This window comes from Bubalus bubalis, chromosome 3 (assembly GCF_019923935.1).
Source record: "Bubalus bubalis isolate 160015118507 breed Murrah chromosome 3, NDDB_SH_1, whole genome shotgun sequence".
Taxonomy (NCBI): Eukaryota; Metazoa; Chordata; class Mammalia; order Artiodactyla; family Bovidae; genus Bubalus; species Bubalus bubalis.
Genome location: NC_059159.1, coordinates 107,633,804 through 107,660,241, shown reverse-complemented (window position 1 = coordinate 107,660,241; position 26,438 = coordinate 107,633,804). Strand labels below are relative to the sequence as shown.

Here is a 26,438-nt window from a genome sequence, read left to right as displayed (position 1 = left end):
AATAGGCCTGAAAGGATGTGCAAGGAAAAGCATTAAGAGCACAGTCCTTAATTTCTATTTTCCTGTTACCTCAGCCCAATTAAATACATCTTTAAATTTTATATTGTTTCCCAGGTAGGAGAGGGCACAACTTAACTGAGTTCCAGGTAAGTGAAGGACAATGAAACTTTCATTAGAAGCAAGAGACAGATACAAGTGTATACACAGACGCACACAGACACACAATTTTATTTATTTTTTCACTGGCACTGACTTACCCCACTTAAAAATTTTCACTGGACTAAAAAATAACTTATTTTTAAAGAACGACTGTATTTTAAATACTCATTTAGCATTTGTCTGTATTGTTCTATTGTTATGAGTTCTTTCTTCCCCCCACAAAGAATGTTTTTCGTTCGTCCCTGTGCAAAAAGTCTTTGCTATATATTTGCATAAACTAGTCACTAATAAGTCTTTCTTTAGTAAGGGAGTAGCAGAACAAGAGCCTAACTTTGCCTGAGTTTTAATGTTCCCATGCCCTGGTTTCTGCATGTGTAAAATGCAAGGCTGTAACAATTCAGATGGTGTAGCAGGCTGTCTTAGTCCACCAAGGCTGCGGCAATAATACCAGAGACTGGATGGCTTATGAACATTTATTTCATAGTTCTGGGGGCCAGGAAGTCCATGATCAAGAGCAGACTGGGTGGCAGGTGAAGGCCTGCTTCCTGGTTCACAGACAGATGTCTTCTCCCTGTGTCTGCACATGTTGCAAGGGACAGGCAGCTCCCTGGAGTCTCTTGTAAAAGAGCACTAATCTCATTTATGAGGCCTGTGATTGGGGGTTAGGATCAACACCTAAACATTCTGCCTTCAGCATAGGCTTAGCCAGTAATGGCACAATAAAAGATCATTATCTGAACATGAGTTCAACTGAAATTCAAGTGGACCTAAACCCAGAACCATATACTCACTCTGCAGCTTATAAAAAGTGTCCACTGTCATCTCCTCTTGCCTGGAAAATCCATGGACAGAGGAGCCTGGTAGGCTGCAGTCCACGGGGTCACTGAGGATCGGACACGACTGAGTGACTTCACTTTCACTTTTCATTTTCATGCATTGGAGAAGGAAATGGCAACCCACTCCAGTGTTTTTGCCTGGAGAATCCCAGGGACGGGGAAGCCTGGTGGGCTGCTGTCTCTGGGGTCGCACAGAGTCGGACATGACTGAAGCGACTTAGCAGCAGCAGTCATCTCCTCTGCTAGAGGGAATTAAAGCTAGCCTGGAAAGTTGCCTGATGGGACTACTGCGTGTCTGACTTGGGAATCGACTCTGTTCTATCCAGTTTCATCCTCTCTGTTAAGGCGGGACACAGAGGTCCAGAGAGTTTGAGAAACTTGCCCAGAGACAGACAACCTCTTTTGGGGCTGAGCCACGTCTCAGCAACTAAACAAGGTGTAGGACCAGGGTTCCTTTCATTAACACCAAGATATTTTTGTTTGTTTGTTTTTAAAGAAAAGAAAGGTGCTTTAATTAGAAGAGCTGGCAGTCTGGGGAGATAGTGGATCTGTGTCCAGAGATCAAGTCCCAAGATTCTGCTCAGCCAGGACAGTTTTAATGGGAAAAATGGAGGGGGAAGCATCTCAGTGAATCACTGAGGCAGGAGGCTCTGCATCTCCACTGAGTGCAGACTGTCTGGCTTTCTTGTCAGTTATCTTGTCTGAGTGATCTGCCTGCAGGATTGCTTTGGGGGAACTTTTGGGTGTAGAGAGCTAGTCTGACTTCTTTTTATCTAAGAAAAGAATCAACAGGTTAGACAAAGCATGGTGTACATTCAGGAGAGCAAAGCTCAGGAGTTAGTTTCATTTGCTTAATGATCACATTCTTACAATTAGGTTCTTTTAAGGTAGGAGGGGAATAGAAATGGGGAAACAGGACAAGGGTGTGGAATTAAAAAATTATTCACAACCTGTAAGTTGAGAGTTAAGTTTTATTTTGCTACACCAACATCTTTTCATTTGTGTGGGCTTTCACAGTTTGCCAAGCACCTCTTTAGCTTCATTGACCTCGTTTATTATACTATATCCAGGAGATTAGGGAGATGTTCCCTGCCCCCTGGTCTTTGGGAGACTTTTCGCATACTCAGACCTATGTTTCAATAGCTTATTCTATACCGATCCTTAAAAAATATGTATACACACGTAAATGTGTATGTACATATATATGCACATATGGAAGACACTTCGTGCGTTGCCCCATCACACCCTGGGTCACAAAGCACAAAGAGAAAATAGTCTTTGTTTGACAGTTCCCGAGTTGCCACTGATGCTTGAGTACTAAAGGGCTTAGAAGTGTTTACACTTTTAAGAGGAGGAGGAACATTTTAGGCTTCCCTTTAATAAGTCTCATTTTGAGATAGTATGGTGAGGTTGGCCAAATATTCTTCATGCAGTTTTTGTGGTAAGTCCTTCAAAGAATGAACGGTCAAGCCCATTTATTTCTCCTCCTAGAATTTATCCTTCTTGTTTTCCTTAGTTGTGAGGTTATATACAAAGGTATGGGCATACAGACATTATGAAACATAAGGCTATCACATGAGGCAGGAAATCAGACAAAACATTCAAAAAAAACTCTATGGAAATTAAAAATCTAAACTCAGGGGGCAGGGTGGAAGGTGACACAGTCTTTTCACAGAGCTGTTACATACAATGCAACTGTCCTCAAATGCAGGAATGGAAAAAGCTAGCCATTCAGCTGCAGAACAAGGCTGGGGTCTTGGCTTTAGAGCTTTTCACGTCTTTAGCATTGGGCTGGGCAGCAAGTGTCTTTTCCAGAGTAGGCCAGAGCAGATAAATCCAGCTTGGTCTTTAAGGCTTGAGTCAGCTCTGTGGCCAGCAACTCGTGGAGGGACACGCCATCGTGGGAATATACCCAGTTTCTCCCAGTCCAGTCGTAACGCTTGGGGCCGCTGAAAGACGAAACACAGAGTAAGTTCATGGCAACTGCGCTTGCAAAGAAACTGTCACCAAGAAATTGACTGTAGTGAAGATCTAAAAAGTAATAAACAAGACATGTATTTGACTTCTTGTCTTAGGCTTGATTTAATATATCTGAGTCATTTTGCCGTACACCTGAAATGAACACAACATTGTGAAATCAACTCTAATTTTAAAAAAAGCAGAATTACATCATTATCCTCAAGAACAATTCACAGAACAATGCTCAAGACCTGAAAACATTTCTACCCTATTGATGAGTCTTCGTTTATCATATTCTGATCTTTTGCTTTTCCTATGATATGATATGATATCACATATGATAACCTGAAATATCACAGACAGTTCGACAGTTCAGTCCCTCAGTTGTGTCCGACGACCCCATGAACCGCAGCATGCCAGGCCTCCCTGTCCAACACCAACTCCCGGAGTCCACCCAAACCCATGTCCATCAAGTCAATGATGCCATCCAACCATCTCATCCTCTGTCGTCCCCTTCTCCAACACCACAGTTCAAAAGCATCAATTCTTCAGCGCTCAGCTTTCTTTATAGTCCAACTCTCACATCCATACATGGCTATGGAAAACCATAGCCTTGACTAGACAGACCTTTGTTGGCAAAGTAATGTCTCTGCTTTTTAATATGCTGTCTAGGTTGGTCATAACTTTCCTTCAAAGGAGGAAGCGTCTTTTAATTTCACGGCTGCAATCACCATCTGCAGTGATTTTGGAGCCTAGAAAAATAAAGTCAGCCACTGTTTCCACATCTATCTGCCATGAAATGATGGGACCGGATCTGAGTTCTCTGAATGTTGAGCTTTAAACCAACTTTTTCACTCTCCTCTTTCACTTTCATCAAGAGGCTCTTTAGTTCCTCTTTGCTTTCTGCCATAAGGGTGGTGTCATCTGCATATCTGAGGTTATTGATATTTCTCCCGGCAATCTTGATTCCAGCTTCTGCTTCCTCCAGCCCAGCATTTCTCATGATGTACTCTCCATATAAGTTAAATACGCAGGGTGACAATATATAGCCTTGACGTACTCCTTTTCCTGTTTGGAACCAGTCTGTTGTTCCATGTCCAGTTCTAACTGTTGCTTGACCTGCATACAGGTTTCTCAGGAGGCAGGGTCAGGTGGTCTGGTATTCCCATCTCTTTCAGAATTTTCCTCAGTTTATTGTGATCCACACAGTCGAAGGCTTTTGCATAGTCAATGAAGCAGAAATAGATGTTTTTCTGGAACTCTCTTGCTTCTTCGGTGATCCATCGGATGTTGGCAATTTGATCTCTGGTTCCTCTGCCTTTTCTAAAACCAGCTTGAACATCTGGAAGTTCACGGTTCACGTATTGCTGAAGCCTGGCTTGGAGAATTTTAAGCATTACTTTACTACTATGTGAGATGAGTGCAATTGTGTGGTAGTTTGAGAATTCTTTGGCATTGCCTTTCTTTGGGACTGGAATGAAAACTGACCTTTTCCAGTCCTGTGGCCACTGCTGAGTTTTCCAAATTTGCTGGCATATTGAGTACAGCACTTTCACAGTGTCATCTTTCAGGATCTGAAATAGCTAAACTGGAATTCCATCACCTCCACTATCTTTGTTCATAGTGATGCTTCCTAAGGCCCACTTGACTTCACATTCCAGGATGTCTGGCTCTAGGTCAGTGATCACACCATCGTGATTATCTGGGTCGTGAAGATTTTCTTTGTACAGTTCTTCTGTGTAGTCTTGTCACCTCTTCTTAATATCTTCTGCTTCTGTTAGGTCCATACCATTTCTGTCCTTTATTGAGCGCATCTTTGCATGAAATGTTCCCTTGGTATCTCTAATCTTTCCCATTCTATTGTTTTCCTCGATTTCTTTGCATTGATCACTGAGGAAGGCTTTCTTATCTTTTCTTGCTATTCTTTGGAACTCTGCATTCAAATGGGTATATCTTTCCTTTTCTCCTTTGCTTTTCGCTTCCTGTCTTTTCACAGCTATTTGTAAGGCCTCCTCAGACAGGCATTTTGCTTTTTTGCATTTCTTTTTCTTGGGGATGGTCTTGATTCCTGTCTGCTATACAATGTCACGAACCTCTATCCATAGTTCATCAGGCATTCTGTCTATCAGATCTAGTCTCTTAAATCTATTTCTCACTTCCACTGTATAGTCATAAGGGATTTGATTTAGGTCATACCTGAATGGTCTAGTGGTTTTCTCCACTTTCTTCAATTTCAATCTGAATTTGGCAATAAGGAGTTCATGATCTGAGCCACAGTCAGCTCCTGGTCTTGTTTTTGCTGACTGTATAGAGCTTCTCCATCTTTGGCTGCAGAGAATATAATCAATCTGATTTCGGTGTCGACCATCTGGTGATATCCATGTGTATAGTCTGGTGATGTCCATGTGAAATATCAGGGCAGTGTCTTTTGGATGATGGCCATTCATGCACTACTGGCATGATCTGCCCCTTACCTATGTTATTATCATCATTTCAGTACATTTCATAACACTGGGCATCCACTATCTCTATCTAGTTTCAAAACATTTTCATCACCCAAAGGAAATTCCACATCCATTAAGCAGTTACTCCCTATTCACTCCTCTTCCCAGCTCCTGGTAACTGTCTCTACTGATATTTTTAAGCAAAAACAATTTGCTTAATTCAATTTGAAATCCATGAAGGTGAGAGTCTGATGGGCTAGTTCATCCGTCTCAAGCTCATCTAGTGAACAAGAACAGTACATGCACTTCATGCTGGGAACACTGTGTCCGTGTGGCCCGTGTGACTAGGTTTCGCAGTGTCTTATTATTCCAGACCAACACAACCTGTGCCCATTAATTCCACTTCCTCCGGGTCTAGTGGAGGAGGGGACGTGCCAGCAACTGATGGCACTGCAGGGTGACGCCTTGATGGAGGAAGGAGCAGAGGACACTGGGAGCCCACGGGAAGCAAGGGGCTGCCAAGTCCAACTGCGCTCATGGGAGCTTCTCCAAAGTGCAGGATTGGGACAGCTTTGCCAGGGAGGAGGAAAGTTCAGAAGGGAAGTATGTTTTGAAGGTTACGAAAACATCAAGGATTTCTGTATTATCAACCAAAGGCACTTTCTTAATGGGATAAAAGGGACAAACCAAAAGCACTGGGCTTTAACCATGTACAAACAGCCAAACACATAGAGGCATAATAACCTGGACCAAAGCCAGAGAACGTTTCCTTGGCTCTGGACTCTGATTTGCTGCCAGGATACCAGGCAAGCATGAGAACGTCCAGGCCCCTCCACACTGCCCAGGGCTCTGTGCTCAGCCAGGGACACCCAGCTGTCCACCCAGACCTCTCAGTTATTCCATCCTTTAACATCCTCAAGCAAGGTACTGAGGCAAAGCCAGTGTTTCTTCTGACCTGAAACGTTGTCAGTTAAAAAGCCCCAGGACTTCCCTGGCAGTTCAGGGGTTAAGACTCTGTGCTTCTAATGCAGGGGGCATGGGCTTGATCCCTGGTTGGGGAACTAAGATCCCCCATGCCATAAAATAAAAAGCCCTGTAATATCAGAAAAGCAGCCCTAGGAAAGGTTATTTTGGGCCAATGTGAAAAATTGAGTGGAAAATAACTTTTTTTTTTTGAGGAACATAGTATTTTCATGATAGTAAAAGGCTATGTGGCATATTTTCTTTCCAGATTCTCATCGTGAATTAAAAAAAAAAAACAACAACTTAGGATTTCTCAAAATTTGTTATCATCCAGAAGTATATTTTTCTAAACATGCCTGAGGTAGGATCCCGTTGCTGGTAGGTGTGTCCAAATACGATAAGGGCTTTTCAGTCTCAAGATGCAACAGGAGGGAATTCTTTTAGTGAAGCCAGCACCGTTGGTTCTGGTGCTCTGCCTGCTGTTTTCAAAGCCACTGATCCCCAAAGCTGATGGCTGGATTTGAGCTGGTCCACCCAGTTTCTCGTCTTGATCCCTCTGGAGATGAAGGATAAGACTGCAGCCCTCATGCATGGCCACAGGAAGGGTCGAGGTGGCTGTTTGAGACCAAAGAGAACAGGCTAATTGGCCCACACAGGGTAAAATCTCCCTCAACTTCAAGTAAGTTAGATCTAAAAGCAAGACAGTCTGTGAATAAGCACCTGGCTAGAAATGAGTGATTCCTTGGAATTGGTTTTTCTTGAAGGATAACATTCTTCCTAGATGAGGCTGGGATGAAGAAAGCCTAATGCTTGATTTAGTTTGAACAAAGAATCACACATTACAGTACCATAAACAGTATAATATTAACTACCTAAAAGTGATGTCAATACTGAGGCAGGGAAAGAGTTAAACACTTTTCTTCAAAAAAATGGAAACACTGTGAGGCTTTCAAAGAATTCCATGCTAGTTGTATCTGGGCCTTTCCCAATTCACAGTCTGAGTGTTCTCTTTGGAAGTGCTAATGAAGGACCAGGAAGGTTGTTCTGAGAGCTCTTTGTGGGCGTCTCTCCTTTCACTTTCTTACAACCACTTCAGCAGCAGCTAGAGGAATGAGGGACCCTCTCTCCCTGCACATTCTCAGGCCTTGAAACGCAGCACAGAAAGTCTCCAAAACAATCTTTTATTCTGCTAGATTGAAAGCACATCAATGAAAAAGGTAGGAGGCATGGAATGCCCTGGAAGTACAGTTTAAAACACTCTCCAACCTCCACAGAGCACACAGCCCAGTTCTGCAAGTAGAATTCAACTAACTTTTACTTGAGGTGCTCAAAACAGACCAGAGGTCAAACTTTAACGTGCTTTGAAGACAAATTGCAACTTGTTCACATGCTGTAATAGCAAAGGTGGCTTTTTCATGGAGAAAAAATGGCAAGGTGGGTTCCGAAAATTCTTCACTTCCAATCTTGTTAATATCCTGATACCTGCTTATCGCAGCCACATAATCATCAGAGTAAACCTTCCTACTGAGCCTGAGACATGCTGTAAAATCTCAGGAAAGGTTGCCTTACATAGTTGCCAATACACGAGGGTGACCCTTCTTAAACAGTCTACCAGGTCATGTTTCAAACGAGCTAAACCGTGAGAGACTTTGACTTCCGGACATACCTGGATGGTGAAGATAACCAGATTTGCTTGTTTGGAGTCTGCTTGTTGATCACGTAGGTTCCTAGATCTCCACCCAGTTTAATTGTCAGAACACCACTCTGGTGCATCAGGTAGAAAAAAGCATGAGGAAGTAAAACAAGACAGGGTTATCACTGTGTCATAGTTGCCTCCTCTTTTGTTATATCTCAATTCTGCATTTATACCAGGGCACAACATACACCAAAAAGGAACTGTCTTTAATTTAGTTTTTGGAATTAGATCACGCAGAAAGAGCACTGCTCTTGGAATCAGATGATGATTAATCACAACGACACATATGTCAGAGTGTTTTCCCTCATTCCCTTTGAGGTGGACAAGGCAAAGAATATCCTTATTCCCCTCCTGAGGTAAGAAGACAGGAGTGTTCAGTGGCTCTACTGCAGCTGACCAATGAAAGGATCAGCATCCTGACTGCTGCCTTGGTTTCTCAACGACGGGCCAGAACATATTAGAGACATTAAAAGACGCAGGCACCAACTCTACTGCAGTCCCAGTCAGCACAAACATCGGGCAGACCAAGTTCATGACCGAAGAAAGGAAGAAAAGGCAAGAGAGAAGGAAGCCATCCAGCCACCAGCTTTGCTGGTCTCAGAGCAGCAGCCTGAGCTCCTCTGGCAGAAGGCAGACCCTCTGCACACCAGGACTCTTATCCACTGCCCCCGACCAAAGCAGCTCACAAGTTTCTCAGATGCCCCTCTCCAGCTTTATATTCCTCTCCGGAGCCTTGAATTCTTCAAAAGGCCGGTTGGTCTTATCTTTGCCCAATAAATGCTCATTTAAATTTGAAAACCCTCTTTCAACAAAGGAGCCTCTTACTCCTCAGGCCTGAGATCTCTCTAGACTGCACAGGATATTCAAGAAACAGCTCCAGGGCTAAGCCTTGCTGCTCCCCAACCCCTGCAAGGCCCTCAGACAGGCAGCCTTTCAGAGTCCCTGTCCACCAACGGGTCCCCAGTGGTTCTTAGAATGTTTTGTGTTTGGTTTGCAAACACAAAGCACTATTGAAAAGGTGGAGAGAGTGCCAATAATAATATAACTGATAGGCAGGGGATGGGGAGGACACTAGTGGGTTATATTTTTAATGATTTTTTTCCAATGAAAAAGGAATGTAGCAAAATTAGAGAGACATTGGAAATATAAATGTTTTAAACAAAATGAAGACATCCACAAAAATAGCATCTATTATTTTTCAGTACCTGCTCTGTGCCAGGCACTGCTGGGCACTCTGTGTAAAACTGTTTCCTCTATGATCATGATCATAACCATCGGGAGGTGGAAATCATTATCCCAGTTTTACAGATGAGGACAACAAAGGGAAAGGGTAACAAAGGAAACTTAGAAACTGGGAAAGCTGATCTCAAATCCAGGTCTGCTCCAGCCCAGAAGATGCTGTTCTTCCCACAACACGAAGTACTCTCTCAGTCCTGTTAATCAGCGATATCAGCTCAGGTATCTGCTGCCAGTTCTTTTGTTTTTATTTTAGCTGTACTAGGTCTTCGTTATGGCATGCAGGGTCTAGTTCCCTGACCAGGGATCAAACCAGGCTCCTGCACTGGGAATGCAGAGTGCCAACCAGTGGGCCACCAGGGTGGTGTTCAGATGCCAGTTTTAAAATGCAGGGCTATGATCACGCAAGTTTGCTTTAAATTTTCTTTTTTTTCCCCTGAAACCTATCTGTGTTATTTTGTTAGGACTATCTTTCACTTATATTTCACAGTTTCTTACAACTGTATAATTTGGTAGTTTTTAGCCTGTCGCAGAGTGTTTCCATAAAGTGTGCAAACATCCTCAGTATCTAATTCCAGGCTATTTCCATCACCTCAAAAAGAAGGTCTGTACCCATCACGGTCACTCATTTCCCCGTCCATATATATAGTTTATGGCTTATTTTTCCATATAATAGACTCAAGGAATCAAGACATAGTTTCTTCTAATTTTACCTATTTGCGGCCCTTAAATGCCCTGCTGTGACCCTACACCCAGGTGGTACGTGATACAGCAGGAAAGGCAGGGGCCGGGTCTAGGAGTGCACGGTCTCACCAGCTTCCTTAGGACAACAGCTGCTCTGCCCCCTTCAGAGACAGTTCGCGGAGCGGGGGCTGATGGGAGAACTGAGGCGATTCTGGGGAGGTTACCCTGGCACCCCTCAGCTGGGACTATGGCCTGTGTGTGTTTTCCTCACTGTATCTGAGCTGCCAGCTTGCTGCTCACCTGCTCCTTCCCTCCACTACTTTAAGCCCCCTGAGAGCAGATTTGTCTTCTCATCCTAGCATTTTCAATATCTGTGCAAAAAACTGATGGATTTTAAAAAACCCGATGAGTGAACCAAGTGGATAACTAGGCACTGTGATAACCCCTGGAACGTGAAGGGCAAGGTCACACAAGGCAACGCTCAACTACGCCCCCTCCTGTTCATTGTGCGCAATTAGAGTTTTCCACTGAGGTTGTTCAGTTGCTAAGTCGTGTCTGACTCTGCAACCCCATGAACTACAGCACGCCAGGCTTCCTTGTCCTTCACTATCTCCCAGAGCTTGCTCAAACTCATGTCCATCCAGTTGGTGATGCCATCCAACGATCTCATCCTCTGTCGCCTCTTTCTCCTCTTGCCCTCAATCTTTCCCATCATTAGGGTCTTTTTCCAAAGACTTGGCTCTTTGCATCAGTTGGCCAAAGTATTGGAGCTTCAGCATCAGTTCTTTCAATAAATATTCAGGGTTGAGCTCCTTTAGGATTAACTGGTTTGATCTCCTTGCAGTCCAAGGGACTGTCAAGAGTCTTCTCCAACACCACAGTTGGAAAGCATCAATTCTTTGGCACTTAACCTTCTTTATGGTCCAACTCTCACATCCATATGTGACTACTGGAAAAACCATAGCTTTGACTAGATGGACCTTTATTAGCAAAGTGATGTATTTGCTTTTTAATACGCTGACCAGATTTGTTATAACTTCTTCCATTTCCAAAGGAAACTAGCTGCATTACTGGTTCCCCAGGAATTCTTAATGCTTTTGGAACCGTCTGCAAGTAACCCAGATAAAAGGGAGCTTTTTGTTCATTAATGTTATTCCTTAAGGAGCAATCTGAGTGTCTACTTGGGGAGAATGGGCAGATATCAATATGGGGCAGTGGGGGAGAGAGGCAGTACTTAGCTCCTGACATCCAGACACTGACCAGTGGAAGCAGCCCCCAGTCATAGGAGGTGAGGCTTGATTCTGACTGGCAGCATCAGTGGAAGCAAAAATAATCATTTCCATTGTTATAAACTCATTTGTAGAAACAGACACATATGGGAATGGCATGTTGCATTAGGGGATTTCATCTATATGAATAGGCTTCCCTGGTAGCTCAGGGAAGCAGTAAAGAATCTGACTGCAATGTGGGAGACCTGTGTTTGATACCTGGGAGAAGGGAACGGCAACCCCCTCCATTAGGCTTGCCTGGAGAATCCCATGGACAGAGGAGCCTGGCAGGCTACAGCCCATGGGATCGCAAAGAGATGGACACGACTGAACGACTAACACACCTATATGCATGTGACTTCCCCCACTCCTAAAATGGACACTGACTTCCCCTTCAGGAATAAGAATAATGAATATACAGCACTTTTACCTACATTGTTTCACTTAATCCTAAAATACACCTGGAGAAGAGGAGGTTACTGTCACTCACTTTACAGCTAAAGGACCTGTCCTCATGGTTAGATAATTTACTTAAGCATCCTAGGAAAAAAGTACAAATGCAGGATGCTAGGCCAGGCCCTCTATCACCATATCCAACAAAGTGCTACCTCCGAGCAGGGGTGCATGACCTAGGACCCAGAGGTGGTCTTCAAGGCTCTGCAAACAGCACAGCCCTGGAAGCAGAAAACTCCTAGGCATACACAGAAGTTTTTCTCAGGAGAGGATCCAGAGCAGTCAGATTCTCACAGGGTGTCCTGATCCCCAAATGGTTAAGAAGCCTCTGTCTATGGCAATAATATGCAGAACACTCAGTGAATGAAGGGCATGGCAACCGGTAAATTCTATTTAAAGTGACTAAGAATCTAGGGCTCTACCTGGAAAGAAAACAAAGGCAGCTTGGAGGTAACCTCTAAATAGCATGGTGCTTGTCACAGTTTCCAGGGTCAAGTGCAGCGACTCCATGGTTACCTAGCTATGGGTGGGGCTTTGGCTCCTGCAGGCAGTTCCCTCTGATAACCATAACCAGTAAAGGATGAGGCCTGGACCCAGATACTGACAACCACATGACCTGCCCCACCCGGACAACACAAGAGCCACGAAGCTGCCCATGTCTCCCAGTCCACAGAAGGGAACAGAAGGGAACAGGTTTATCTAGAGTATTGCTTTCATTTGCCTATGTGGCCAATAGCAAGTTGATAAAACAGTTCTATGTGCTGAGTGCCATCACTGAAAGTATGTTCTGGGAAAGGATGTGAGTCTCATTTCATTTATACAGTGAATCGACATTTCTTAAGTCCCTGCTATGTACCTGGCAATGTTCTAGGCATTGGAAGACCAGGAGTGGACAGTGTCCCAGCTGCCAAGGAGCTCACTGTAGCCATGGGAGCTGGTGTGTAAAGAGACAGTTACAGCAGAGGGTGTCAGTATCAAACTGAAGGGTGCTGGGCAAGGAGGGCTGGTGGTGTCTGCCTGGAGCATCTACGAGGCCTGCAGAGGAGGTGACATCTGACTCAGGGCAGGGAAAGGCTGTGCTCCAACCAACTAATGGTGTTACAGGTGCTCTACCGTCTATAATGTAATGTCAACTAACTTATTTTATATGTGAAATACGTAAGTTAGCACCTGGAGGACTCTGATCAGAAATTCATACCTGAGGTAGCCCAACAACATAGGGAGCTACTAAATCTCTAGTGTAGAGTGCATCTAGAGATTTTCCTAATTAGCACATGATTTACTAGATATACTTCTTCCCTAGTGAGGAGAATGACACTCAAGACGCAGTTTATGGATCGGGTGGAAAAACTCAAGTGCCTCTTCCCTTGCACGAATGGGCAAGTGCAGCAGCTGAGCCACTCTTCAGAGAGACCCTGTGAAGATAGGGAAGGTCCTGACCCTGCACCGAGCACAAGCTTTTGTTGCCTGCCTCGTGAGGGAAGCAGAATCCAGCTGCTAGAATACTGGCACCTTCGCTTCTAATGAAACTGTCATGTAAAGTATTTGAGTCAAGCAGGGACGTGCTTCACTAATCCTATAGGAACAGGTGGGGTGACTGCTTCTGTGGTGTCTGCAAGTGTGGCAGAGCTTAGCCTGAGACTTGGTTTCCCTATAGTTACCACACCCAGGAAGGAGGCTGGGGGAGATGAGCCCTGTAGCTTCCCCTAGCTCTAATCATCCCACAGATGGGCAGGTTGGAGGGACCAGTCTGTAAGGGTTCCCTGGTATCTCTCCCTTCTGAGGCTGCCTGCATAAGCACAGCCACAGCCCAGCCTGAGCACTGCTGCATTTCCTGGTGCTGACAGCTTCCAACGAATCCACCTCGAAGGCATTTAATCCTTTCCTGCCCTACCCCATTACCACCAAGTCCCTTACTGTCCTTACAACCAGGCTTGATACCTGCTCCATCTGATGGAGTCCTTTTTCTATCCAGCACCCCTAACAGCAATATCCAATACCATTTCTATCGCTTTAGCCTGACAGCTGGTTGTCCTAAATAATCCCATGATTTAATCCCAAATGCACACTTCATGACATTTCCTGGTATTAATTAATTGCTGTCAAGAGGATTAACTTCTGCAGGGGATTTGCTCCCACTGGCCAAAAAGAGCTGCTCCCTACGGCCTAGGCAATAATTCTCCATAAATTCAAAGGCTGACCCTAAATCAAGTCTGCCACCTGGTGGCCAGCTGATACACACCAGCACTACCTGGGCTTCTAGGATCTGAGGTTTAAGTTTCATCCAGCCCTGGATGTGTTATTAGAAGCATCTGGGGAGTTACTCTAAAAACTTCAAAAACCTCAATGCCTGGCTTGGGCCACACCCTAGACCAATCAAATATTCCTAGAGGTGGGACCCAAAGGTGCTCTTTAGAATCTCAGGTGAGCTTTTCAAAAACAGGCTTCCTAGGACTGCAGCCTGAATTTAGAGGGAGTGAGACACATGTCTAGTCTGAATGCACCTTGGGCAATCTCTCACCCGGCTTAAGAACTAGCAGTCTAGTTCAGTGTTCTCCATGCCTGCATGAGGAGGGCTGTCATGCTACACAAACACATGCCTGGCTTCCTCCCTGATTTACCTTCATGGGTATTGAGTGAAGGTTCAAAATCTGTATTTTTAGGAAAAATGAGGGCTCAGAGAGGCTGAGTGACTTGCCTGAGGTCACAAGACTGGTGCAGCTGAAACCAGAACTCCAGTCTTTTGGCCCCATCCATAACTGCACGCTACTGGAAAGGAATTCTCTATTTCAGTGAGCTAAAATTCTTAGGGAGGATACAGAATAATGAAGAGAAGAAAAGAGGTACCCCAAAGGAGACATCATAGTCTTCAAACGTGTATGGTTTGTCTGCAAGATCTTCAAAAAACTCTGCTAAGGAGTCCAGTGTCTCCTCAGCTAGTCTTTCGTAGGTGGTATCGTCCAAAGTGCTGCAAGGGGAAGAGAAACAACACCAATCATGCGATCACCAAACTGCTGCATTTTATTAGCATCAATTGATATTTATTTTTTACTTAACTTTTTTAAATAGATGGAAAATATCTAACATATACAGAGTAAAAATTTAAAGAGCATGAAAGAATTTAGAGAAGTAAGCCTTTCTGCCCAAACAGGCTAAACTATGATGAGCAATCTCTTCTGTATCCTTCTAGTCACCCTGTAGACTGTAGCCCACCAGGCTCCACTGTACATGGAATTCTCCAGGCAAGAGTACTGCAGTGGGTTGCCATTCTCTTCTCCAGGGGATCTCTCTGGCCCAGGGATTGAACTCCTGCACTGCAGACCAATTCTTTACCATCTGAGTCACCAGGGAAGCCCAACATATACAGAATAAAAATTTAAAAAGCATGAAAAAAGTAAGCCTTTCTTCCCAGACAGGCAATCTGTGTATGAGCAAGCTCTTCTGTATCCTTCTAGAATTTTTATATATTTTTTAATATACAAATGAAGCACCTTGCAGTTTTCATTTCATATGTCTTAGACATTGTTCCATATTAGACGTATGGGTTTTCACAGTATTTTATCTTATGTTATTCATTCAGCTTGTCCCTTTCAACTGGCCATTGAGGTTGTTTCCATTGCTTTTGTTATTAACATTTGTTGGGCAAATCACAAAGTGGGAGAAAATACTTGCATTCCATATATCTGAAAAAGTACTTATTTCCAGGACATGTAAAGAACTCTTACAAATCAATAAGAAAACCCAACAGGAAAATACGCAAAATATTTGAACAGGTTTCATTAAAAAAAAAAAAAAAAAAAAAGATATCCAAATGGTCAATGAACATATGCAAAGGTGCTCAACCTTGCTAATCTTCAGGAAAATGAAAATTAAAAAACCACAATGAGATATCACCAGAAAGGTTAAAACGAAAGAGATAATATGAAGAGTTGGTCAGGAAGTGCAGTAACCAGAGCATTCAGATACTGCCGATGGGCAAATAAATTAGACAAGCATTTTGGAAAACTATTGATACTTCTACAAGAGTTGAATACATTCAGGTGCTGTGACCATCAATTCCACTCTTGGGTATATACTCAACAGAAATGCATACCCAGGTTCATCAAGAGACACGCACCACGCTAGAATGTTCACAGCAGAACTATCCAATAGCCCATATTAGAGGCTGCCCAAGTATCCAGACATAATACAGTAGATAAATAAACTGTGATACCTTCATACCATGAAACACTACAGTGCAAGACAGAACTGTCTACAAAAATAACAATATGGATGAATCCCACAATAAACGGTGACTGAAAGAAGCCACACACAGACATACTTATTCTTAATACCATTTATATAAATTTAAAAGGCAGGCAAAACTAATCCATGTTATTTGAAATCAGAATGGTAGCTACTCTGGGACAAAGAGAGGTTAATAATTAGAAGTGAGCAGAAGGCCTGCTCTCAAGGGGTTGGTAACATTCTATTTCTTGAGCTAGTTCTTGAGTTACATGCTATGTTCAGTTTTTAAAAATTTATCAAGCTGAATACTTGGAGATATTCTATATAGATATTATTTTTTAATTAAAAAAATGCTATAAATCTATAGAGACAGAAAGTGGTTGTCGGGGGTCTGGGGCAAGGAGGAATGGGGAGTGATTACTAATGGCTATGGAGTCTCTTTTTGGAGTGATGAAAATGTTCTGGAATTAGATAGTGGTGAAAATTGCATAATTTTGTGAGGATACTAAAAACCACTGAACGGTACATTTTACTTTATATATATATTGGTTGGCTGGGTTTTTGTTTTGTTTCTGGCTGCACCAGGTCTTGGTTGCATCACGAGGGGGATCTTCACCACCTCATGCAGGCTTAGTTGTGGAGTGGTGGGATTCTAGTTCCTTGACCAGGGATCAAATCTGAGCTCTCTGCATTGGGCACACAGAGTCTTAACTACTGGACTACAAGGGAAGTCCCAGTAGTACATTTTTAAATGGTGAATTTTATGGTATATAAATTAGGACAATGAAAACGGCCAGAAACCTCCCTGTATAGAACGTATCTATAGGTTACAAGAGGTGTCCTGGAAAACTCCATCATTGGAGAGTTTCTAGGAGGCCCAGAGTAAGACATTCCATGGACTGTAGCCCATCAAGCTCCTCTGTCCATGGGATTCTCCAGGCAAGAATACTGGAGTGGGTTGTCATTCCCTTCTCCAGGGGATCTTCCCAACCCAGGAATTGGACCCGGGCCTTCCGCATTGCAGTCAGATCCTTTACTGTCTGAGCCACCAGGGAAGCCTGTGCATATAGGTGAAATCCCCTAACTCAACATGTCATTCCTGTGTGTGTCTGTTTCACCCGCCTCAAGGGCACAATGTGGGGAAGGCTACGGGGCTGAGTGGTGGGCCTGGGGGGCGGGTGTTAGCATTTCCCTCTCCCTCTCCTCAGTTAACGCTGATCGAGGGACATCTGAAGAGAAGCAGGACAGACTGATAGGTGCCCGGAGGAGCTTGGGGAACATAAAGACACACCTGATTCAGGCATAAAGCCCAAAGTCAAGAGCTTAGCTGGTGTTATCTGGCAGTGGCAGGTGGGTCATGGCAAAAGTGGGCTGCCCTACACATGGCAGGTCAAGGTACGCTTCCCAGAGGCCAAAAGTAGACCCTGAAGAAGGGAGCTGGGCATGGAGCGTTCTGCCAAGGTCCCACCCAACCTCAGAGGGCTGTCTGGAGGGATGGGGGGACAGTAGCAGAGAGTCTGTGCAAGGAGGGGCTGGAAATGGTGCCCCTGAGGCGAAAACCTAACCCATGCAGACGTAGCACTTGTTCAGAGGCTGCGGGGAGGGGCCAATGACACAGACATGGGAGCTCGGAGCCTGTAGGTCCTCTGTCAACTGCTGCCTGTGATAATCTAGAAGGCCCATACTGTCCTGCGGAGCTGTAGCTCTGGGGACAGTTAGAATGTTCCTGTGTGTGGGTGGCTCCCTGCTGCTGTTAGCTGTTGAACACAGAAATGGTGAGCCAGGAGAAGACCAGCCGGTCTACACTGGGGAGCTGGAAGCAGTACCGAGATGGATGAGCCAAGGGGAGAAGCTAAAGCTTCTCATTAAGCCAAAAAAGGGGATCTAATTCTGTTGCAAAAAGCAGGTTAAGAGTAGTCTTTAGTGTTATGACCTCAAGGAAAATGCTCTTAGGTTGAGACAGGTGGCTGTGGGAGTGAGGATGCCAAAAATAAGTCAGTTGGAGGCTCCCATCCCAGGTGGGACTAGTGGAAAAGGACCCGCCTGCCAATACAGGAGATGTAAGAGATGCAGGTTCAATCCCTGGGTCGGGAAGATCCCCTGGAGGAGGGTATGGCAACCCACTCCAGTATTCTTGCCTGGAGAATCCATGGACAGAGGAGCCTGGTGGGCTACAGTCCATAGGGTCACAGAGTTGGACATGACTGAAGTGACTTAGCACATGCAGGAGGCTCCCATTCCAGGTGGCTGGTATGTGAGACTGACTAGGTCTTAAGAGATCAGATGCCTACTAGGTTTCTGAGAAAATCCTGTTATCAAAGAAAAATCAGTCTGGAGCCTTACAATAGCCTGCAGAAACTGTTACTATCAGCAGGGAGAGGGCTGTGAAGACTGCTCACCCCCAGGAGGGACACATTCCACTGCCTGTGTCCCGAGGCCACGGGGAGGGACAGCCAGTGAGGAGCCTTCTGGGGGCAGAACTGGGGTTTCTTAGAGGGATGTCCCCCACAACCAGGGTAGAGGTTGTCCCAGGGCAGCCCAGGGGGCTCCATTGCTGCCCACTTCAAATAAAATGTCATCTTTTACTTGAACATGAGCTATTGAGGTTACTGGTTATCTTGCCCCTCTCCGTGTGTTTGTGTGTAGGTCAGAGAAGCCACTCCTAGACCTGGAGGCAGGACTGCATGTCATCTGGGCATCTCGGCCTTGAGGCAGATGAGGGCCTGTGGGCCTGTGGTTGCGGCCCCAGGGTGTGTGTAGAAGGTTGCAGGGGTGGGGCGGGGGGTGCTGTCACGCAGATTCATAGAGGGCTGGGCTGCAGCAGCGCCCAGCAGCTTTCCCCCAGAACCCATCACCTCCTCCCTCCAGGACACCCCCTAGACTACCTTACTGGCCTCCCCTCCTCTTAGCTGGGGCCCTGGGACCAGGTCCTGCCCACTAAAATGTAAGCGAGGGACAAACACCACTGCTGGGCCTGCCATGTTCTCGTCCATTTCTGTGGAGTGTACCGTGGACGGGATGACCCAGGCTTGACCGGCAGAGGGCAGATGGTGCAGACAGGAGACAGGAAGGTGGAAGGAGTCTGGCTCTCTGAACCATTTCACAGAGGTACGGCCACCCTGCTCCAACAGAGAAGGGGGCCTGGTTGGAGCCATTTCAATTTGGGGTCTATTTGTTACAGAAACTTGGCCGGCTCTAAAGACTAAGATATCAAAGAGAATAACAACAAAACTCTGGAAACAACCTCAATGTCCAGCAATAGGGAATGTGTTAAATGAATCATGGCACATCCATAAAACTTAGTACTATTTCACTAAAAATAGTATAGTGGATAGTTAGTGATGTGGAAAGATGCTTATGAGCGCCGCTGCTTAGGGAGAAGACAGGTTTTCTGTGGGATGGGTTTTGAGGTTTTTGTTGTTAAAAAAAAAAGTGAAAGGAAAGAAAAAGACAAGTATATGTGTGTGTGTGCATATGTTATACATGGGGGGTGGTGGTGGAAAGAGGAAGTGATCTCTGACATGGAAGATGCTTTGTCTTACCCAGCATCACCCAAAGTTCCCGCTGTCCTCAAATTTATCCAGCAGACACTCTGCTTTTTGACATCCAGGGCCTGGTTGAGGCAGCGGAGGCTCAAACTCTAAAAGCCAAAGTGAAGAACATTACCATTTTCCAATACATTACAGTCCATTAATGCCCAGTTTAAATATTGTTACGTGTACACTCAGGAATGTACCAGGTTAAAGTTTTTCAGACTATTTCCTCCTCGGCAATTTTTTTGCCTTCTTTTAGTGCAATACACTGCACTAGCCCAGGCTCTCTCTAAGGCTGTGCTCCCCAACGCAGTAACCACTCACTACATGCACCTATTCAAATGTAAATTTACTGAAGATCAAAATTGCAAAGTCAATTCCCCGGTCTCATTCGCTACCTGTCGGTTGTCGTGTGGCACAGACTCAGGACATACCTACCATCACCGGAAGTGCTGCTGGCTAGGATGGGGTGGTGAACACAGGCGGGGTGAGGAGTGTCAGCAAAGTCTTAGAATGTGACCAAAACGAGCAAGCACAAATAGCTGGATGGCCAGGATGAACCTGCAGACTGCTGCCTGACAGATCTTAATAACACCATCTGCAGGGGACACTGTGACACACTTATTTCTTTCAATACCTAACTGCTCCCTCTGAGCAGTGGGGTCTGAGCTATGACCAGCCGGAGAGCTGTCAGAGGGGATGGAGGCCTGAAAGGAGAGAGAAGTGGTCCAGCGGATTGGAGAGGCGGCAGGGGAATGATAGAGAGGCAGGCTGCAGGGCTTCATCTGGGGAGGACGCCGAGGGGCCTGCAGAGGTTGGCGGCAAGATTCACCTTCTCCAAAGGGCACCGTGGCTGCCACCAAGAGGAGGGGACAGAGGCTGGGGTTACTCTCTTGGGCCATCAGGGCCCTGGGCAAGCTGAGAAAGACTAAGGCTGAGACGTGAGGGGAGGAGGAGGAGGAAATGGGGGTGTAGGACACAGATGGCCGTTTAAAAACACTGGCTCTGAAGGAGAAGTGAGAGAGTGGCTGTGAAAAGCACAGTATCCCACGGCATGTTCTGGAGTGTTCTGGAGTGTTCGCCATCAACTGGGTGGTGCTCCCAGACTTTAGAGAAGGGACTCATTTAGTCCTCATTGCCCGCCTAGGAGGGAAGTGTTGTACTGTGACAGTCGTCATTCATGAGAGAGAGGCCCTGTAAAGTTGGTGGATGAGCGAGTTGCTCCTGAGGGAAATACGGAGAGGTTCCTGTGAGCCTCTGGTCTCGTTTTCACCAAATGATCAAGGCACAACCTGGTTTTACACGTGTTTCTGTTTAAAGACACCTCTATCATATATGTTGTCGATTCACTGACCCTGGACTCACAGCCAACAGCACTAAAACTCACGTTTTGAACAAAGCTTACCCAGCCCACCTGTTTCCTCCCTAAGGTCCCTCACAGCCTTCCTGCACAGAGCAACCAGACAGCACTATGCTTGGGGCCACTTTAAACAGTGAAATCAACCAGAAAAAAAAACAACACAAAACTATGCCACAAAACTAAACCATGAAGAACATGCCACAGATAGACTGTGCAAAAGACCCTCGTTTCCAGTGTGGGAGCTGAAACAAGAGGGCAGGGCCTGCTGTGACCTCAGCCAGGGTCATGCGAGTGTGGGTGACTCAGGCTTTCTGCTGCTCTGCGCACATCCTAGCATGACCCTGAAAGGGCCTTGAGTATTGATTTTGGGGTTACAGATACACCACAGTGAGGAGGTGGGTGCACAAGTACAGGATCCAGGAATGAGGAGGGTCGACTGTACTTGTATTTTACAGACGAGGAATTTGAGGCACGGCAGGGTCACTTGCCTAAGTCACACAAACACACAGATACAAAGTAGGGGAGCTGGGATCTGAACCCACGCTGTCTGGCCCCAAGGTCCTGGCCCCAAAGGCAAGAATCGCATCCTGGGAACGATACAGGGCTCCAGACACAGAGGGGAGGGGTCTGAGAACTCGGGGCTCACGTCAGTCAGTTTTCCCTTCTCTCGTGGATCTCGGCCTCTCAAATCCTCGCTGTCTTAGTCTGTCTGCTACCTTCACGCAGCGTGTTTCTCTTTTGTCCTTTAATTGTGTATCTTCGATGGTTCTGATTGGAGAGCTGGTCTCAAGCAAGGTACTCATTCACAGCCAGAATAGAAGACTTTATTCAGCTGTTTTTTTTTCAAGTTTCTTTTTTTTTTTTTTTAAATGAATGAATTAAAATTTGGCGATGTCAGGTATTAGTTGCAGCATGCGGAACCTTCGTGTTGTGTCACACAAGATCTTTCGCTGTAGCAGGTGGGCTCTCTAGGTGTGGCAAGTAGGCTCAGTTGCTGCACAGCATGTGGGATCTTAGTTCCATCACCAAGGATTGAACCCATGTCCCCTCCATTGCAAGGCAGATTCTTAACCAATGGACCACCAGGGAAGTCCCTATTCAGCTGATTGTAATCACAAGGGAACAGTTGCCAAAGACCCCCTCCATCATCTCCTACCGGCTTCTCCCTAATCTAACATTCTCTGTGGTGGTGGTGGTGGTGGTGTAGTCACTAATTTGTGTCCAATAGTCCGCCAGGCTCCTCTGTCCATGGGATTTTCCAGGCAAGAATACTGGAGGAGGTAGCCATTTCCTTCTCCAAGGGATCTTCCCGACCCAGGGATCGAACCCGGGGCTCCTGCATTGCAGATTCTTTACCGAATAAGCGATCAGGGAAGCCCGACATTCCCTGGATAACTGCTTAACCTTTCAGACCTCTACTTCCTCCTCTGAAGGCAGCAGTCATGGACTGCAATACCCAAAACTTGGGGCCTGATGGTGATCAATCAGTTTGTTTTGAAGCATGTCAGGACAGTGTGGAGAGATAGGACCTCAGGGGGGGAAATCTGGCCTTTGCCAAGGAAGAAACTGCCCCACTCTGATTGTGGGCTGCAGATAGACTTCAGGGTGGGCAGGGCTCTGTTATAAGTGCTCCCCCTTAGGCCCCCCAAGGCCAACCCTCCTGCTGCCAAGGTTACCTCCTAGAGCCCTTGGACTGTGTGTCTGTGGTAGATCTGCCCACTCGAGTGTCCAGGGCTCAGTGACTTCGTGAGCTCGGCACAAGGCCGGCTAAGGGGAGACGCTGCAGGAAATACTAGGTAGTTCCACAGGCTCCAGCTCAGACCCTGGACATGACCCAACCTAGGCCACTCTGGTGAGGCTTGGCCTGGTGGCCAGCAGGGAGGCCAGCCCAGGGTCCCCTTGTCACCCTGGGCTATGGCAAACCACAAGCTTGAAGAGTGAGTCAGTTCTCATCCGCTGCTGGGAGGACAAATGGGCACAACCATTCTTGGCATCAAATGAGTTGAGTATCTGCTGGCTCCTCACTCAGCAAGGCCAGCCTGAGGACTTCACCCAAGACAAGACTCTGTTTACACACACAGAAACGCCCACTGCAGCACCATGCCAGGCAAGAGCAGCACAGAAGGAACAGGGTGATGAACATGTGCATTCTGTAGAAGGGGCACCTGTGACCAGCGTGGTCCTGACTGCCTGGTTTTCCTGAGAAGAGAAGTCAGTGATTCCAATTTTGAGCGTAGGCAACCAATCCCAGGGATATCTCCAACACAGTCAAATAGCACACCTCAGTGGAAGGGTTAAGCCTAAAGTCAACTTCCAAAGCTCCATGAACAATTTGAATTGGATTTCACCTGCCTCCTTCACCACCCACGTCCATCCAGTGGACCAGCCACTCAGAGCTGATCTCTGCCTGCCTGCCTTCCCGCCTTTGCCCATTCAGTTCTCTCCTGAAGGCCGCTCACCGCCTCCTGCTATCTGCAGACCCTGATTAAACATCACCTCTATCCTCCAGTGTAACCTCCTTAATCCCATAGTCCTTTGGGCTTCCAAGTCGTGGAGTAACTGGGTCAGGCATTTCTTTGTAACCCGGGGGAGAGAAGTGAAATTAAGTGCTGAAGACTTCATATACGTTAATTAAACCTCATGCCAGCGGTAATCTCTTCCCAGAAAAACAAGCCAGGCCTCAGAAGGGTTCTGCGATCCCTCGAGGTACCTCTGCTGAGTCCGGGAGCCAGAATTTGGAACCCAGGCCAGATCCAAAAAGCCCTGCTGCTCTAGCTGCAGTGCTCCGCAACTCTGACATCTTCACCTCGCTAGATGAAAGCATTTCGTTCATAAAAGCCCATGCTTGAAAGCATCGCTCTGACAGTACACATTTATATCATTATATTGATAGATACACTATTTTACTGAAGTAGTTCTATATTCATAGCATGCTAATATTATACATAGAATACTTATATGTATATTATAGTACCTAGCATATATTATTACTTAAATTTAAGTTCTCGAAAAGAGAAGTGACAAGCTTAGAACCATCACTGGTCCCTAAGAGCCAGTCCCCGCCCACCTTTCCTGCTTTTCCCGCAATTGCACCGCAGGATACAATCGCCCTTTTTCACCAGAAAGCGGAAGTCACCGGGAGAAACGGAGACTGGGCACTGCTCGGCCGCGCGCCGCCGCACTTTCCCCGCCGAAGCGCGGCCCCGCCGGAGCTGGGGCGGGTGCGCTTGTCCGGCGCGTCCTCGGCGTGCGCGGCCTCCCTCCCGGCGTGCGGCCTGCGCAGCTGCTGGCGCGGATACTTACAAACTGGCTACGCGCTGCGGCCTTGGCGGTTCCGCTGCGCAGGCCCTGGAGGCCGGAGAGCGAGAGGTCCTTCGCCGGCCGCGGGGCCCCGGCACGGGTAGGGGCAAAGCCCGGGAGCGCGGAGCGGGGCAGGAAACTGGCAACCGAGCGGCGTCCGAGCGTCCACATGCTCTTTGTGATCTGCGGCGGCTCCGCCCTCCTGCTCGGGAAATGGCTGGCGCCACCTGGTGGTCACGGATTGCAGCCGCAGCCGCAGATTCCCTTTTACTGTTGGCTTGGGAAATGACTAGAAGTTAGACTTCCGGAAGAACTTCCCTGCATTGCTCTATCTCTGCTTTTAACAGAAATAGAAAGCTTGTTTAATGCAAAGCACGAGGCTTAACCCTTGGGCAACGTAGTGAATGCATAACCTAGGTCCCTGACATCGGAGACTTCAGCTTAGTGACCCGTTGCTGGAGAATTCTATACAGAAAGGCTTTGGGAGCTGCAGTTCTGCTGTGAACTGAGTGGGATGCAGGTCTTGAAGTTGCTTGAAAGCCAGTATAGATTAAAGCAGCTAGGAGAGTACAGACAGGAGACTGCCTCCCTGGTTTAAATCTGACCTCTGCCCACTTCATACCTGCGTGACCAGTGAGTGCTAAGTCGCTTCATTTGTGTCCAACTCTTTGCGAGCTGCTGGACTGTAGCCCTCCAGGTTCCTCTGTCCATGGGATTCTCCAGGCAAGAATACTGGAGTGGGTTGCCATTCCCTTCTCTAGGGGATCTTTGCCACCCAGGGATTGAAGCTGGGTCTCCTGCATTGCAAGAGAATTCTTTACCGTTGAGCCAGCTGGGAAGCCCAGTGTGACCAGTGGGCAAGTTAATTAACCTCTCTGTGGCTTCTCTGTAAAATGGGGTAGAAACGTTTCTACTTCACAGGGTTGTTGTAAGGATTAAATGAGTTAACCTGTAAAGTTTTTTCTCAGACAGGCCCTGGATCCTGTTAAGTCTATAAGAAATATTGTTAATACATTTTAAAATAAAATTTTACTTTGGTAGTATATTTCAAAGGAATACGAATTGTGAAAGTTCTTTCATATTTTGTATATGCTTCAGAAAATGTCAAATATGCATGCTAGAGAATATCATTTTTATGGGTAAGCTAGTGGGCACCTTGGTGCTTTGTGACTAGTGGAGATAAGACACATATATAAATACTTAGGACAATGACAAATGTTAAAAGAGTGGCAGAGTTGCATGGGAGAGTATTTATAACTAGAAGTGGGGGCAATCAAGGAATTCTTCGTGGAGGAAGTGGCATTTGCACAGGACCTGGAAAAATAGGGTAGAGGAGATGGGATCTGACTGGCTATCTGACAGGGCATTTTTCTGGATGAGAGATGTTCTCCTACATTCAGTTAATTCTAAGCAGCCATTTATAGAGTACGTGCTACATATATGCCGGGGAATGCTGTTAGACATCCTATTATGAACAGGAAGGCCACCCACAACGCAGAATCATCCAGTCCAAAATGGCAGTGATGCTACATCTGAGAAGCACTCATGAAGCCACACTGGAAGAATCCATTTGAGGCAAAGGGAATTGTGTTGGTTGTTGACCTTTGCCCTGACCCCACTGCACTGACAGTGAGGCCCTTCCTCACACACTCAGAGTGCAGTTACACACTTAGAGAGCTGCAGCCTTATCAACCAGCGTGCTTAGCGTGTTCCGGCATAGAAGGGTGCCTGCTCCAACTCCCAACAAAGCTGGTATCCCTGCCCTATCTTTTGAGTCAAGGAAACAGACTCAGCATAGCAGAACAGAAAATACTAAGGTCTCCCAGAAATCTGTCCTCCTCCAGGTCCTGGGAGGTGGTAAAAGAGAATTGGGCACACCAGGTAAGAGACGATTTTCATGTTTAAGTCATAAACATGACTTAAGCTCCCACCCCAGCTAGTGCTTTCTGCTTTACACAGAAAGCAGTGTGATTTCTCTTTACAAAGCAGTGATTTAATGTTTTGCACAAATACTATATACTTTATAAAATGTTAGGAGATTTGAAAAAATACACTCAAAAGAGAGCAAGAAATCACTCCTTGGAATAACCACAGTAAACATGTAGGGAGCATTCTTCCAGACAACGCAGTAGGTGTATTTATTTGGTCTGTTGAACAAGGATGCAAGACGAAACTAACCTCATTCTTTTTTAAATACATGAGTCTACCCAACTAGAACATGAGTTACATGAGAGGAAGCAGCCTGCCTTTGTTCCCTGATATATCTCCAGAGCCAGATAAGGGCCTGGCATAGAAAAGGTCCTCAATAAATATTTGTTGA

At 46.0% G+C, this 26,438-nt stretch overlaps 1 protein-coding gene and 1 long non-coding RNA gene across 3 annotated transcripts in view; one reads left to right on the top strand and one right to left on the bottom strand.

Moving 5' to 3' along the window:
- LOC102398554 overlaps window positions 1–26,438 on the top strand; it is a 161,094-nt gene that overhangs the window by 40,019 nt on the left and 94,637 nt on the right. The window lies entirely within an intron of this gene.
- FXN (frataxin) lies at window positions 1,953–24,336 on the bottom strand. Its single transcript, XM_006050135.3, has 5 exons — window positions 24,122–24,336; window positions 19,468–19,565; window positions 14,546–14,666; window positions 8,028–8,125; window positions 1,953–2,944 (listed from the first exon to the last, which is right to left on the bottom strand). Exons 1-5 carry the CDS (start codon window positions 24,287–24,289, stop codon window positions 2,776–2,778), a joined length of 654 nt encoding a protein of 217 aa, XP_006050197.3. The 5' UTR covers window positions 24,290–24,336; the 3' UTR covers window positions 1,953–2,775.

Coding starts and splice junctions, on each gene's coding strand:
- FXN (XM_006050135.3), bottom strand. CDS start 24,289: ATGTGGACGCTCGGACGCCGCTCGGTTGCCAGTTTCCTGCCCCGCTCC. Junction 19,566..24,121: donor CCGCAGCGCGTAGCCAGTTT/GTAAGTATCCGC, acceptor TTTGGCTTTTAG/AGTTTGAGCCTCCGCTGCCT. Junction 2,945..8,027: donor TGGTTATCTTCACCATCCAG/GTATGTCCGGAA, acceptor TTCGTCTTTCAG/CGGCCCCAAGCGTTACGACT.